General features: G+C 43.5%; 1 protein-coding gene and 1 long non-coding RNA gene across 2 annotated transcripts in view; one reads left to right on the forward strand and one right to left on the reverse strand.

Annotated features, from left to right (window-relative positions):
- Positions 1 to 16,217, reverse strand: part of LOC110168199 (intermembrane lipid transfer protein VPS13C) — a 183,368-nt gene that overhangs the window by 122,075 nt on the left and 45,076 nt on the right. The window contains 6 exon segments of the mRNA XM_055154670.1: positions 2,150 to 2,342; positions 4,670 to 4,812; positions 6,390 to 6,490; positions 14,206 to 14,335; positions 14,407 to 14,469; positions 15,724 to 15,898. Of these exon segments, the coding sequence (XP_055010645.1) occupies positions 2,150 to 2,342; positions 4,670 to 4,812; positions 6,390 to 6,490; positions 14,206 to 14,335; positions 14,407 to 14,469; positions 15,724 to 15,898 (805 nt within the window).
- On the forward strand, positions 3,860 to 4,263 carry LOC129409220 (uncharacterized). Its single transcript, XR_008632291.1, has 2 exons — positions 3,860 to 4,002; positions 4,078 to 4,263. It is a non-coding gene; the product is annotated as an uncharacterized LOC129409220 (long non-coding RNA).

The following is a 16,217-nucleotide window of genomic DNA, read 5'->3' on the forward strand; positions in this document are numbered from 1 at the left end:
TTTCATGACCTAAAGTGAATTTTCCATGACTTTACAGCACCTGCATGTGTAGAACTGATCAGACTTTTAGGGGTAAATATGAAATGTGAACTCTTTCCACTCACCTTATGGTTTGTGATTATAGTTTTTAAACTTTCAAAATCCTGTTAGTGCATTTATTGTCTAAACAAAAGGCGCAGACGTTCAGAAATAATCATAATAGCCTCATGAGAACTTAACAGAACACTGTAGTTGTTTGAAAGAGATACCGTATTTTTCAGACTATAAATCACAGTTTTTTCATTGTTCGGGTGTTTCCTCTGACTTATACTACAGTACGACTTATATATTAAAATGTTGCACTGAAGCGTGGAGAGGCTCTAGTCTTGTGTGTGAGTATCTGCTGCTCCTGTTCCTCCTGCACCACTGTCACTTCGAGTTCTACTGCGCATGTCTCCTGCAGAAAGAGCCTCTGTCCTGCTGCAAGTCGTGAAATATTCAGCCGAAAAACGGTAATCGAGCAGCAGAAAGAAAGTTTGGAGTGAGCGAGAAACTTGTGAGGGACTGGTGGAAAAGCGGGGACGGAGAACACAGCTTTACAGGAACCGGGAGGATGCACCATGAAACTTTCCTGAAGTCACTGGATGGATGGACAAAGTCTGGACTTCAGCGACACCGAAACCATCCTGTCGGGATTCAGAAAGACCCGAATAATTCTAACTGGATCTGATGCTCAAGTGGAGGAGTTCAAGTATCTCAGGGTCTTGTTCACGAGTGAGGGAAGGACGGAACGTGAGATTGACAGGCGGATCGGTGCAGCTTCGGCAGTGATGCGGTCGCTGTATCGGACCGTTGTGGTGAAGAGGAGCTGAGGCGAAAGGCGAAGCTCTCGATTTACCGGTCAGTCTTCGTTCCTACTCTCACCTATGGTCATGAGCTCTGGGTAGTGACCGAAAGGACGAGATCGCGGATACAAGCGCTTGAAATGAGTTTCCTCCGCAGGGTGGCTGGGCGCTCCCTTAGAGACAGGGTGAGGAGCTCAGTCACACGGGAGGAGCTCGGAGTAGAGCCGCTGCTCCTCCACGTTGAGAGGAGCCAGTTGAGGCTTGGGCATCTGTTCCGGATGCCTCCTGGGCGCCTCCCTCGGGAGGTGTTCCGGGCATGTCCCGCCGGGAGGACCCAGGACACGCTGGAGGGACTATGTCTCTCGGCTGGCCTGGGAACGCCTCGGGGTCCCCCCGGAGGAGCTGGAGGACGTGTCTGGGGTGAAGGAAGTCTGGGAGTCCCTGCTTAGGCTGCTCCCCCCGCGACCCGGCCCCGGATAAGCGGACGAAAATGGATGGATGGATGGATGGATGGAACTGATGCTGAGTCTGACGACAGCGACACAGAAGAGGAAGCGACGCTCTGTTTACCTCCGGAGAAGTTCAGAAGTGACACCGAGGATGAAGAATTGAATGGATTTAGTGATTTGGAGTGAGATGGAGAGTTTGTTAAACTTGTTCTGTTCTGTTGTTTATGTTATAGTTTATCTGAAGAACTGTTCATATGTGAAGTTAACAGTCTGTTGTTCTCTCTTCTATTGTTTTTACTATAATTTGACTTTCAACAGGAAATGCCGGTTCCTGGTCTCTGATTTTATCAAACAAATTTCCCCCAAAAACTGCGACTTATATATGTTTTTTTCTTCTTCATTTTGCATTTTTTGGCCGGTGCGACTTACACTCCGGAGCGACTTATAGTCCAAAAAATAGAGTAGTTGTGTGAAAGAGATTTCAGGACTTTTGCAGGCCTGGGAAAAAGACATTTTCAATTTCCATGACTTTTCCAGGATTTCCATGACTATGGGAACCGTGTAAAAGGTTACTCAAGCACGTGCGAATGAAACAAAACAAAACTCTGCTCATGTTTTTGAGAAGGTCACATAAGCTCATAAAGCTCATCAGAGTAAATTCTGTGTAATATAGAAGCTTTAAAGAGGACATATTAAACCTTCTGGTATTAAGTGTTTTGGTCCCACAGTGTTGACATTAACTTACAAATAAATGGTGTCAGCTCCAGATATCTAAAGCAAATTTCCGTTTAATAAAGTTTTATCTTATCTTAAATAAGCAAAGCTGGTTTATTACGTATAAAAGTAAATTAAAAGGTGTAGTTTCCCAAATCTCACCGCGTCGTATATGATCTCCACGGGCTGCGAGTGAACCCGGAGCAGCTGGTCGGCCGCGCTCTCCTCCGGGTTCATCTCAAACACCACGTTGAGCAGAGACGAGCTGGAGTCGCCCATAGACGTGATGAGCGACGGTACTGCCCCCTGCTGCTGTAAACCCGTCACATACCAGTGCTGAAGAGTCGCCTCCAGCCTGAAAACGAACAGGAGAAGAACGTTTTTAAAGGTGTCAGCAATGAGATGTTACTGCTTGGCCTGGAATGTTCCACAGTATTTTCTTAAACTATGGCACGGAACCAGTGTTGGGGAGTAACAGATTACATGTACCGGAGTTACGTAATCAGAGTACAAATTATGAGTAAATGTATTCTGTTACAGTTACTGTTTCAGTGAGTGGTAATTAGATTACAGTTACTTTGTTGAAATAAGTGGATTACACAGCGGTATTTTCCTGTTTTTACATTTTGGGATATATCCCCCCCCCCCCGTCTAAACTAGATCTAAACCAGGACTAAAACCAGGTCTAAACCAGGTCTAAACCAGGACTAAACCAGGACTAAAACCAGTTTTAAACTAAATCTAAACCAGGTCTAAAACAGGTCTAAAACCAGGTCTAAACCAGGTCTAAACCAGGATTAAAACAGGATTTAACAGGACTAAACCATGCTGTGTCTCCTCCTCTTCTATCAATAATATTTTTAATTTGGTTAAGTAAAGTCTGAACTTTTCATTGTTTTTTATCAGATAAAACATCTTATGTGAAGATTTCCTCGTCTTTGCTTCTCTACAGTAAATCAAGTAATCCAAAGTATTCAGATTATGTTACTCACTTTAAGTAATTTAATGGATTATGTTACAAACTACATTTTGGTGTATGTAATCTGTAATCTGTAGGGGATTACATTTTAAAAGTCACCTTCCCAACACTGCACTGAACTGATCAATTTCCAAAGAGACAAACAGGTGACGTCACAAGACTGTGGTGGAGACGCAACTCCACTCACCAAAGAACCAAAGCAAGTTTTAAATCAGGAGTCTCCAAACTTTTTCCTCTGGTGCGTCAAACGATCTCCAAACTCATATAATCAAGTTGAAAGAATTTAACGATTTAAACTTAACAAAGTGTATTTTGGGATTTAAAAAAAAATATATGAATAAGTATTTAATTTTTTAAATAAAGAGAACAGCTGGATATATAGGTTATTTTGGATACATTCATGTTTTTCTGTGCCTTATTTCATGTTCACAGTGCATTTTATTCATTTTATGTTTTACACATTGCAAAACTGCTCCAAGATAGTCTTTTGTTGTTGTGAGGACCCCCTCGAAAACGAGATGGCAAGACATCTCAAGGGGCTTATCCACCAAATAAATCAATTCTAAATTCTTGTTGTAGCCTGTATTTATTATTTTCGAAAGTTTTGTGTAAATTATCAATAACAAAGTGTTTTTTTGAGAGAGAAATGCTGAATAAATGCATTGTGTAACTAAAAAAGTAATCCTATTTAGATGCCTATAAAACAAACGATTGTTCATTTATTAGTGCACAAAGTTGGGCTTCAAAATGCTGCACGTATATGGTAATAATATATAATAATATTATATAAGTAATAATAACTCTGGAATATTACAGGCAAAGCAATAACATCTCCATGGTGTCAGAGGCCCAAAATAAAATCATCTTTAGACTCCTACAAAGGGTAAATTTGTCACGCCCCTGCCTGTCCTGAGTCTTCCTTGTGTGGATGTGGGCGGAGTCTGCTGGGAGCACCTGCTCTCCATCTGCAATCAAGCCTGCTACAAAGGCCCAGCTCTCCAGCCAGACTCTGCCAGATTGTTTCGTCTACCTGATGGTGATTCTACCAGTCGGCTCAGTTTTTGTTTCTACGTCGCTTCCTGTTACTTACCTGCATTTTTGTATTTCCTAGTTCCCGCTGTGGAAGACTCCGGCATTCCAGCTCCTGGCTCCTCGCTCCTCCACTGCCTATCCTGCCTCGTCAATAAACCTTTGTTTCTTTTTTGCATTTTTGCCCTCGTTCTGAGTCTGTTTTTGGGGTCCACTCCAGTGGTACACAACAAAATTAGTATTTATAATAAAAACATTACAACAAAAGGACACTACATTAACACAACTTCATAATATTTCTAAAACAAACAATATTTATCATTTGTAACACTTCATTTACACCAACTCTCCTTCAACTCTCTCTCTTCTACTCCTCTGGCCTCTCCTCCTCTGTTCCTGTATTCAGTCGTCTTCTTTGTAAATCCATAAACCACCGTGCTTTCTCCCCTCAGCGTTCAACAAGTGCTCGACAGTCTCGCCTTGAAGTGAAAGTATAAACTAAAGCCCAGCGCTGGTAGAAATGTGTGTGCTTTTGTAAACATCCCAAGGCTTTATTTTATGCGATAAATCTTAAGTATGTATGAAAATGTCGAGGAGATGTAAAACCTGCTGTTTTGTCACGGGTCTTGATGGAGTTGGTGTAAATGAGGCGTGAGTTTGTGTTTGTGTCTCACCTGACGGCCTGGGCTCCTGGTCTCTGGGAGATCTTGGTGCTCAGGTCGATGATCTGAACTTTGAGGATTTCAGGAACTTCAGGTTTTTCTCTGATGGTCACTGAGGTCCGGAGCAGCTGGAACTGCACCACCACAGCCACGTACTGCAGACCAACAAAGAGACAAAGGGACGGGTCATTAAAGAGGGCGGATTTCACTTATCGTATTTTCCGGGCTATTAGACGCGCTCTTAAGCCTCTAACCGCATCAAAAAACGATCGTCCCATACACGAATCCACTCGGGTGTCCCAGTACGACCTCAGTAAACTACAAAGCCGCACCACCCGCAGAACACGCAAACACACACGGAGCAGACAGCGACCGCACGGCGAAAAACACCCACAGACACACTCATCACTCCACACCGACGAGGAACGGAACGGAGGAACGAACCGAAAAAGCGAGTGCAATGTGCCACTTCTAGACACGACTGAACAACTGAGTCACTGCGAACACGCCGACAATCCGTTGGTCCCAGACACACCCTCCCTACACGCCACAACTGAACAAAGCCCAGAGTCACTGTGAACGAACAAACAAACAAAACCACTCACCCATCACACTGTTGTGTTTCCTTTAAAGTCCGGTGTGGTTTATTTGTGAAAAAAGTTCAAAAATAGACCATTTAATGACAGTGCGTTTTATAATCCAGAGTGCCTAATAGTGCGGAAAATACGGTAATTATTAACAATAACTAGAAAAGCAGTCAGAGAGCGCAGACCTCCGCCAAGGACTACCCCCATTTTTTATATAAATTGCGATAAAATCAGTCTTCTGGATCAGATCCGGATCAGCCTTTGGAATATGAAAGAGGATCCCATTGTCCATCCCTGAGTCAAATTTCATGGGGTTTGGTCAATAATTAACCGAGATATTGAGAAACAAAATTTTTGGCCCCATTTACCACAATGTTAACTAAAATTTCAAAGTGATCCAGAATCCAGGATTTCTTCCAGATCACCCCCAAAATGAAATCAGTTCTTCCTTTTCACATTTCCAACAAATCCTGAAAATTTCATCAAAATCGGTCCATAACTTTTTGAGTTATGTTGCTAACAGACAAACAAACAAACAAACGCCGGCAAAAACATAACCTCCTTGGCGGAGGTAATAATATATTTAGATCACCATGTTACCTTAACATATTAAAATATTAAAATGTTTAAATAGTTTCACTTCCCTTCAGAGGACTATCACATCATAATAATCATGCTTTAAGTTAATCAAACTACTGCTGCACATCGCATCTGTTGTGTATTTACATGCTTTTGTATATTTATGTAAAATGGCTGTGGACTAAAGGCCTATTCATACTTAATAAGAACATAAAAGAACTTTTTTTTGCACCCAGGCCTGGCCAAACAAAACTCTTGCGGCTTGTTCTTGAAACCACAGCTGAGCAGAACTTTATTCGACAGTTCGGCCACACTGTCCATCATCTTCGCTCTGACTGGTTATTTATTTTGGTGAGTTTTCTTTTTCCTCACTAATGCGGAACAAGAAAAAAGTCACAGCTGGCGTAAATGGTGAGAAAATACAAACATCTGTACAACTCGACGCTCAGTAACTACAAAGACGCCAAATGGCAAGAAATTCATGAACAAGAACAAGAAAAAAAGTTTTATGTTCTTATGAAGCATGAATAGGCCTTAACCCTAACACAGGCCTGTAGGGGGCGTACCTCTTTGGGCAGAGTCAGGTTGTGGGAGCTGCCGCTGTACCCGATGGCCGTGTAGAGTTTCTGTTTCTCTTCAGGCGTCATGATGTCGTCCAAACCAGAGCCTGGAAAAAAAGATTTGATTAGGCAAGGCAAGTTTATTTGTACAGCACAATTCGTACACAAAGAAATTCAAAGTGCTTTACAGAATAAGAAATACATTAAAATCATAATAAAAACAAATCAAAACATAAATAATCATGAAGATTAAAATTAAAAAAGAGAGACATACATTGGAGAGAAGAGTGCGGAATGAAAACCTTTCAGTTATATGCACAGTTAAACAGAAATGTTTTGAGTCTGGATTTAAACAGCGTCACAGAAGAGTCTGTCTCACATGTTCAGACTGTTCCAGGTTTTAGCTGCATGAACCTGAAACTCTGACTCCCCTTGTTTAGTCGTGACTCTGGGCACCAGCAGGAGTTGGTCCCTGAGCTCCTCAGAGTGTGAGATGTTCATATGACACTAACATGTCACAGATGGACTTTGGTGCTCGGACATGGAGACACTTGTACAAACAGAGACGCTTTAAAGTCTCTGAGCCACAGGAGCCAGTGCAGAGACCTGAGCACAGGACTTATGTGCTCGTACTTCCTAGTTCGAGTCAGGACCCGAGCTGCAGCGTTCTGGATGTTCTGGATGTTCTGGATGTTCTGGATGTTCTGGATGTTCTGGATGTTCTGGATGTTCTGCAGCGTCTCACAGCTCGTTTGGAGAGACCAGTGAGCAGAACATTACAGTATCTAATCTACTGGAGACAAACGCATGGATAAGTTTCTCCAAGTCTGATTTAGACAGTAAACCTTTGATTTTCGCTATGTTTTTTAGATGGTAAAAGGCTGCAGATGTTATTGATTTGATGTGGTTGTTAAAGTTCAAGTCTGAGTCCATTATTACCCCTAGATTTCTTGCCTGATTTGAAGGTTTTAGAGAGAGAGACTGGAGGTGATGCTGACACTGTCCCTTTGTTTCTGTGGACCAAACACTATGACTTCAGTCTTGTCAGAGTTTAGCTGGAGAAAGTTGTTTTGCATCCACACACTGATCTGTTGGATGCAGTGACCAAGTGAGTCCACTGGTCCATCGTCTCCTGCTGCCAGAGAGACGTAGATCTGAGTGTCGTGTGGATAATTGTGGTAGGACACGTTATCGCTGCTTATTAACTGGCCTAGTGGCAGCATGTAGAGATTGAACAACAGGGGGCCCAGGATTGACCCCTGAGGCACCCCACAGGTCAGGGCCATGTGATCTGAGACACAGTTTCCAATTTCAACAAAATACTTCCTACTTAATTGAACACTTTTATTTCAAACATGACAGAACAAGTAAAAAGAAACAAAAACAATAAAAAGTGTAGAACGTAATATAATAAAATAAGAGGAGAGTTTTTGTCCCTTGTGTCAGGACAGAGACAGAGTGTATTTTCAGTTTTGTGCTCCTGTGATTGAACCTCTGCAGAAAACCTTGTACCTCTGACTCATCTCTGACACACTCCTGAAAAACCTCAAAATGCAATCAGTGAACTGTCGCTGTCTCTTACTTTGATACTGTCTGCTTTACACCTGTGTGTTTTATCTCTTGAAAAATACATTTTTAAAGCTCAGCGGGACATTCGTGCTTAAAGGTGCATTGTGTAACTTTTCTGGTGGAGGGTTCATCAAATGCTTTTCCCCATGGAGATGTTATTGCTTTGTCTGGAAAGTTTCAATGTGGTTTTAAACCTTTTTATTCACGGAGACCAAACCAGACCAAGTTACAGGTCAGATCTGTGAAGTGGCGACCCCACTCAGTTTTTCTAGGTATTTTTGAGCGATAAAACCACCTGTAATTTAATAAATGTAAAGTAGAGCTGTTTAATACTGTGGAACATTCCAGGCAGAGCAATCACATATCCATAGAAACAAGCAGGTGACAGTCCCTCCACCAGAAAAGTTACACAATAAACTTTTAAAGAAAGGTTAAATAAAATGAATTTAATTACTTAGTGTCTGCAGATGCACCATGTAACTTTACCGGTAAAAGGCCACCACCTGCTTGTCTCCATCTTATGACTTTGGTCTTGGGGAGTAACAGATTACATGTACCAGAGTTATGTAATCAGAGTACAAATTATGAGTAACTGTATTCAGTTACAGTTACTGTTTCAATGAGTGGTAATTGGATTACAGTTACTTTGTTGGAATAAATGGATTACAATGGATTAAATGGAGGTATTTTCCTGTTTTCACATTTTGGACTATATCCCTTTCTCAGGCTAAACCAGGAAACTTAAACCAGGTCTAAACCAGGTCTAAACCAGGACTAAACCAGGTCTAAACCAGGTCTAAACCAGGACTAAACCAGGTCTAAACCAGGTCTAAACCAGGTCTAAACCAGGACTAAACCAGGTCTAAAACCAGGTCTAAACCAGGTCTAAACCAGGTCTAAACCAGGTCTAAACCAGGACTAAACCAGGACTAAATCCTGACGTGTCTCCTCTTCTTCTATCAATAATATTTTTAATTTAGTTCAGTAACGTCTGGTCTTTTTTATTTTCTTTTATCAGACAAAACTTCTTATGTGAAGATTTCCTCGTTTTTGCTTCTCTACAGCAAATCAAGTAATCCAAAGTATTCAGATTACATTACTCACTTTAAGTAATTTAATGGATTACGTTACAAACTACATTTTGGGATATGTAATCTGTAATCTGTAGGGGATTACATTTGAAAAGTCACCTTCCCAACACTGGACTTTGGCTACGTTAATATGCTGACGGTCTGAACAGAAGACGTAAAAGTGGTGTTGCGTCTTCACTTTTTATTCCGCGTTTAGACGACTGTTTTCAGGAGGAAATCTGCGTGCATACGGTGACGCAAAAGTGTGTAGAATTGGATTGCGTATGCCTGCCACGCGGTTCGGTGGTGATGCTCGGTGGTGCCGTTTGTAACATAAACGTGTACGTGACCTGAGCAGATCTGACCAGAGTTTTGCGTCTTGGGCAGTGTAGATAAAAACACTACGGTGGAGAGTAACTTTTCCACTCTGGAGGTGGTTTCAGATTTTTGTGTTTTTTTGGGACTCCAGACCATCAACATTAACATCTGAACTTTATTCACAGGACGTACTGAAAGACTCATGAAGTGCAGAACTGACTAAACCAGGTCTAAACCAGGTCTAAACCAGGTCTAAACCAGGTCTAAACCAGGTCTAAACCAGGACTAAACCAGGTCTAAACCAGGTCTAAACCAGGACTAAACCAGGTCTAAACCAGGTCTAAACCAGGTCTAAACCAGGTCTAAACCAGGTCTAAACCAGGTCTAAACCAGGACTAAACCAGGTCTAAACCAGGTCTAAACCAGGTCTAAACCAGGTCTAAACCAGGACTAAACCAGGTCTAAACCAGGTCTAAACCAGGTCTAAACCAGGTCTAAACCAGGTCTAAACCAGGACTAAACCAGGACTAAACCAGGTCTAAACCAGGTCTAAACCAGGCTAAACCAGGTCTAAACCAGGTCTAAACCAGGTCTAAACCAGGTCTAAACCAGGACTAAACCAGGTCTAAACCAGGACTAAACCAGGTCTAAACCAGGTCTAAACCAGGACTAAACCAGGTAAAACCAGGTCTAAACCAGGACTAAACCAGGTCTAAACCAGGTCTAAACCAGGACTAAACCAGGTCTAAACCAGGTCTAAACCAGGTCTAAACCAGGACTAAACCAGGTCTAAACCAGGTCTAAACCAGGTCTAAACCAGGACTAAACCAGGTCTAAACCAGGTCTAAACCAGGTCTAAACCAGGACTAAACCAGGTCTAAACCAGGTCTAAACCAGGTCTAAACCAGGTCTAAACCAGGACTAAACCAGGTCTAAACCAGGTCTAAACCAGGTCTAAACCAGGTCTAAACCAGGACTAAACCAGGTCTAAACCAGGACCAAACTAAACCAGGTCTAAACCCAGGTCTAAACCACTAAACCAGGTCTAAACCAGGTTCTAAACCAGGTCTAAACCAGGACTAAACTAAACCAGGTCTAAACCAGGTCTAAACCAGGTCTAAACCAGGACTAAACCAGGTCTAAACCAGGTCTAAACCAGGTCTAAACCAGGTCTAAACCAGGACCTAAACCAGGTCTAAACCAGGTCTAAACCAGGACTAAACCAGGTCTAAACCAGGTCTAAACCAGGTCTAAACCAGGACCAAACCAGGTCTAAACCAGGTCTAAACCAGGTCTAAACCAGGTCTAAACCAGGACTAAACCAGGTCTAAACCAGGTCTAAACCAGGTCTAAACCAGGTCTAAACCAGGACTAAACCAGGTCTAAACCAGGTCTAAACCAGGTCTAAACCAGGTCTAAACCAGGGTCTAAACCAGGACTAAACCAGGTCTAAACCAGGTCTAAACCAGGTCTAAACCAGGACTAAACCAGGTCTAAACCAGGTCTAAACCAGGTCTAAACCCTAAACCAGGTCTAAACCAGGACCAAACCAGGTCTAAACCAGGTCTAAACCAGGACTAAAACCAGGTCTAAACCAGGTCTAAACCAGGACTAAACCAGGTCTAAACCAGGACTAAACCAGGACTAAATCCTGCTGTGTGGACGTGTCTCCTCTTCTTCTATCAATAATATTTTTAATTTAGTTCAGTAAAGTCTGGTCTTTTTTATTTTCTTTTATCAGACAAAACTTCTTATGTGAAGATTTCCTCGTTTTTGCTTACTCTACAGCATGGGCAAGTAACATACGGTGGAGAGTCAATCAGATTAATCCAGACCATCAACATTAACATCTGAACTTTATTCACAGGACGTACATGACACCCAGACTTTTCAATAAGTGCAGAACTCACCCAAATTGTACTCTTTGCCATACAAATTCATTAGGTACCTATTTCCACATGGTATGGGAATGCCCAGGTGTTTTTTACTTTTGGAAGGTAATAAGGAATAGTCTGTCTCTTCTACTATCTACTAATCTTCCCTGTTCACCTTTGGTTTGGATTCTCTTGGATTGTTTTTTCTGGCAGATCTTACAGCTGCTAAAAAAATGGTTGCTGTTAGATGCAATCATTCTTTATCACATCGCCAGTGGTTACTTTCATTTAAGGACATTGCTTATTATAGAATTGTCCACAGTGCGTATCCATAATGCAAAAGAAAACAACTATTCAGTTCTGGAACCAATCAATATCTGATCTTAAAACCTCCTTGTTATGAGGTTTATATTTTAGACCATTGAGCGGCTCAGTAATATTGTTGTTTTAAGTTTGTCTAAGTTTAATGTCGCAGATATTGATGAGCACTAATCTTTCATTTATTTAAATTTGTCCTGGACCTGTGTAGTGGGAACATATAAGATGGTCCTGAGATCAATTCACTAGGCCTGCATGCCTGCACGAAGTCAATATTATGCTTATACAACTCGCTATCTTTTAGTTGGGGTTTGTGCCAAGGACACTGTGTTTATGAAAAACAGGGCACCCTGCCCCATTGCCAGTCTCAGAAGACTGGACATGGGACAGGAATGCGCCTCCATGTATGTGTGCGCGGTGGAGACTGGCCCTCTCTGCACGCACAGGTGCATGAAGAGAATATATAGAGGCGGAGGGAAAGCACCCACTTTAGAGTCTGCTGCGGGTTGCGTACGAACGCCCAGCCGGGTTTAAGCCACTCTGCCGTGGGTTGTTGGCTCTCCAGCCCAGTGTCAACGGTGAGTTTGATTTTCTTATGTGCCAGTTTGTGTGATGGTTGATGCTTAAACCCATTGATTGATTGATATGATTGTAACAATGTTGAATGACATATTTATTCTAGCCTCATTGTGTGATGATTGCAATGTTGAGCGGGGAGTAAACGGACACATTTACTCTAGCCTCATTGTGTGTGTAGCAATGTTAAGCGGGGAGTAACCGGACACATTTGTTCTAGCTTCATTGTAACAATTATTGAGCGGGGAATAAACAGGCACAGTTATTCTAGCTTGTTGTAACAATGTTAAGCGGGGAATAGACAGACACGTTCACTCTAGCTTCATTGTGTGCTGGCATTGATTGATGTGAAATTGTGATTGCCTGGTTGTGACTACTTCCCACGAACCTTTTTAGATATTTCACAGATATTTGTGTATTGTTTATTTGTTATATTAAAAACAAATAAACATTTGGTAATAAAAAGATTTTTGTGTTTTTAAGCCCCAAAAACTGCGTCACCGTCTAAACGAAAGGCACTTCCGTTAAAACATTTTGATCGTTTTTACCCACAAGTAATCTCGCGTAAACAGGCCATTTGTTTGGATAGAATGTCCCACAGTGCAGCATTAATCTTGTCTATCTCAATGTAGACGAGCAGGTGACACTGCCAGATCATGTTACAGATGAAACAGGAAGAATCCATATGTTTAAAATTGTTTTGAGCCATAAAAAATGTGATAAAGTAAATGTAAAAATACATTTTGACAAAGCCTTAACATCTACACGGAGACAAGCAGGTGGCAGACTCTCCGCTGATCGGAAAAGTTACGTAGAGCAGCTTTATTACAGCACATAATGCAGAGATGTTTTTGTGTGCTTAAAGGTTGTATGGAGGATTTTTTTTGTTTCAAATTGTCAATGATAGATTATAGAGGTGCAGTAGCCTTGTAATTATGATGACCAAAAAAAAGAGAATAAAAATTCATCAACTCTGGACGTGGTGGGGCTAAACATTTGCCAATAGATAACGACACTGCCTCGTTATCTGTGAGCTGACAGGCTGTCAATCAAACTCCCTACGTTTCTAGTGTAACTGACTTGCCTGCGCCGCCGGTACGTGGTTTACGTACGACTGTCACGCAGTCCACAGACGCAAGACGCACAGACGCTGTTTACTCCACCAACGCAACAGTTCTTAGCGGCTTTTTTTGACCTATATCTTCCTCGCAGTTCGCACAAAGTTTGTTGCAATGGTGACAAGAATCCAGGAGCAGTTCGCCGCAAAAGAAAGTCCGTTTTTGAGGTCGCTGAAAGAAGAAGACAAGGGGAAAAGCAGCGAAGCCAAACTAAGGTGATTCTTGGAGATTCATTCCAGCGATGGCGCGACTGAAGCAGACGCAGGGTCTAAAGACTGACGCACTGGTCCACAAATTACTCCTGGACAGAAAACTTCTGCTTATTATGAAAACGTACTTTATTTCCAAGAGCTAGAAAACGTTTTTCAGGAAACGAAAGCGATATCCTATGTCTGAAAACGTAATTTTCAAGGCAAAGAAAGAGTCCGCTTGCTGCTGTGTGTTGTAGCTAGTTCATTCGCACGGAATCTCCGCGCAACCTTCTCTGCACCCCTTTCCTGCTCCTCTCCCCGCTGCCCGATCCGCTCTTCCCCCTGCTCCTCACTTCTCTGGGCACGGAATCTCCTCTCCCCTCTCCTCTCTCCTCTCCTCTCTCCCTGCTCCCTGCTCCGCTCTTCTCCCTGCTCCTCACTTCTCGTCCGCGAACGAAATGTCCGCACACCCGCTCCCCCCGCTCCTCACTTCTCCGTCTTGCCTAACCAACACTGTAGTTAGTTGTTTACAAGTCATGTGCAGCGGCTGTAAACAAACCTGTTTCTGGCGTAAGGAGGAGGAGGGAGGAGGCGTTTCTACGTAGGAGCTGTAGGGGAGGGGGGGTGGTTTCACACATGCGCAACATTTGAAAAAGGACAAACAGTCGCTGGATTTCTCGTTCCTTGGAAAATCCTCTATACAACCTTTAAGGATAAAGGACCTTAAGGACCTTCTTGTTGTGGGGCAGGGCTGCTAACCACTCTGCCACAGCCCCACCTTCACTCACCCTCAGTCTCTTTGCTCTCCTCCTGCTCCTGTTCGTCTTTCTTAGCCTTTTTACTGAACCACCCTCCGAACCAGCCCTGCTTCTGCCCCGTCGACTTCTTGGCCACCAGCTTCTGCCCCGAGCGGATCACCTGAACAAAAAGGATACAGAATAAACGTCTCTACAGTGAGGATTTTGTATTATCTCAGTTAGAAAACCTACCTCCATTTTAGCTTGTTGACGGATTAAAGTGATGTTGAAGGCGTCCAAGATTTTCTCCAAATCCTGATGGAGCAGACGAGCAGAGGAGAGGGTCAGAAGGAGCAGAAGACTCAGAGGAGATGGTCAAAGAAGCAGAGGATAGAGAAGAGAGGGTCAGATGGAGCAGAGGAGAGGGTCAGAAGGTCAGAGGAGTAAAGAAAAGGGTCAGAGGAGTAGATTAGGAAGAGGAGAGGGTCAGATGGAGCAGAGGATGAAGAAAAGAGGGTCAGAGGAGCGGAAGATGGAGCAGAGGAGATGGTCAAAGGAACAGAGGATGAAGAGGAGAGGGTCAGATGGAGCAAAGGAGCAGAGGAGAAGGTCAGATGAAGCAGAGAATGAAAAGAAGAAGGTCAGATGGAGCAGAGGAGGAAGAAGAGAGGGTCAGATGGGGCAGAGGATGGAGAGTAGTGGATAAGAGGAGCAGAGGAGAGGGTCAGAAGAAGCAGAGGATGGAGAGGAGAGAGTCAGATGGAGCAGAAGATGAAGAAGAGAGGGTCAGATGGAGCAAAGGATGGAGAGGAGAGGGTCAGATGATGCAGAGGATGGAGCAGAGGATGAAGAAAAGAGGGTCAGATGAAGGAGAGGATGGAGAGGAGAGGGTCAGAAGGAGCAGAAGAGAAGAGGAGAGGGTCAGAGGAGCAGAGGAGGAAGAAAAGAGGGGTAAGATAGAGCAGAGGCAGAGGAGAGGGCCAGATGGTGAAGAGGATAAAGAGGAGAGGGTCAGATGGAGCAGAGGAGCAGGTCCGAGGAGTAAAGAAGAGGGTCAGAGGAGCAGAGGAGGTAGAGGAGATGGTCAGATGGAGCAGAGGATGTAGAAGAGAGGGTCAGATGGAGCAGAGGAACAGATCAGAGGAGCAAAGACGAGGGTCAGAGGAGCAGTGGAGAGGGTCAGAAGAAGCAGAGGATGGAGAGGAGAAGGCCAGACGGAGCAGAGGATAAAGAGAAGAAGGTTAGATGGAGCAGAGGAGAGTGTCAGATGGAGCAGAAGATGCAGTGGAGAGGGTCAGAGGAGAAGAGGAGAAGGTCAGAGGAGTAAAGAAGAGGGTCAGAGAAGCAGAGGAGGTAGAGGAGAGGGCCAGATGAAGCAGAAGATGAAGCAGAAGAGGGTCAGAGGAGCAGAGGATGAAAAAGAGAGGTTCAGATGGAGGAGAAGATAGAGAGGAGGGGGTCAGATGGACCAGAGGAGCGGGTTAGAGAAGGAAAAGAGGAGGGTCAGAGGAGAGGAGGAGCAGAGGAGAGGGTCAGATGGAGCAGAGGATGGAGAGGATTAGGTCAGACCTGTATATTTTGTTCAATATCTTGGCTGGTCTTGTTGGCGTTGAGGAGCTTGGTCTTGTAAACGTTCTTGTAGGCCTTCAGAGTCTCGCGGTGCTGTCGGATACTGAGCCACGACCACATTTTACTGGTGCGTCTGACGTGGACCTCCATGATGCTGCTGAAGGCGTATCTCCACCTGCGAAAACACACACTTACACATGAATCCCACTCACACAACACATCAAAACTTGGACTTAAAGGTTGTACAGAGGATTTTTTTTAAGGGAAGAGAAATACAGCGACAGTCCTTGCGCGCGTTCAGAATTACTGTTGAAGTTTCCTGTCTAGAAGTAATTCAGCGACCGACGCGTCAGTTTTTAGACCCTTCGTCTGCTTCGGTCGCGCCATCGCTGGACGAGATCTCAAAGAATCACCTCAGTTTGGCTTTGCTACTTTTCCTCTTCTCTTCTTCTTTCAGCGACCTCAAAAACTGACTTTCTTTTGCGGCGAACCGG

The sequence above is a fragment of the Boleophthalmus pectinirostris genome, unplaced genomic scaffold, assembly GCF_026225935.1.
Source record: "Boleophthalmus pectinirostris isolate CB_2022bp ecotype Guang Dong unplaced genomic scaffold, ASM2622593v1 HiC_scaffold_19, whole genome shotgun sequence".
Classification (NCBI taxonomy): Eukaryota; Metazoa; Chordata; class Actinopteri; order Gobiiformes; family Gobiidae; genus Boleophthalmus; species Boleophthalmus pectinirostris.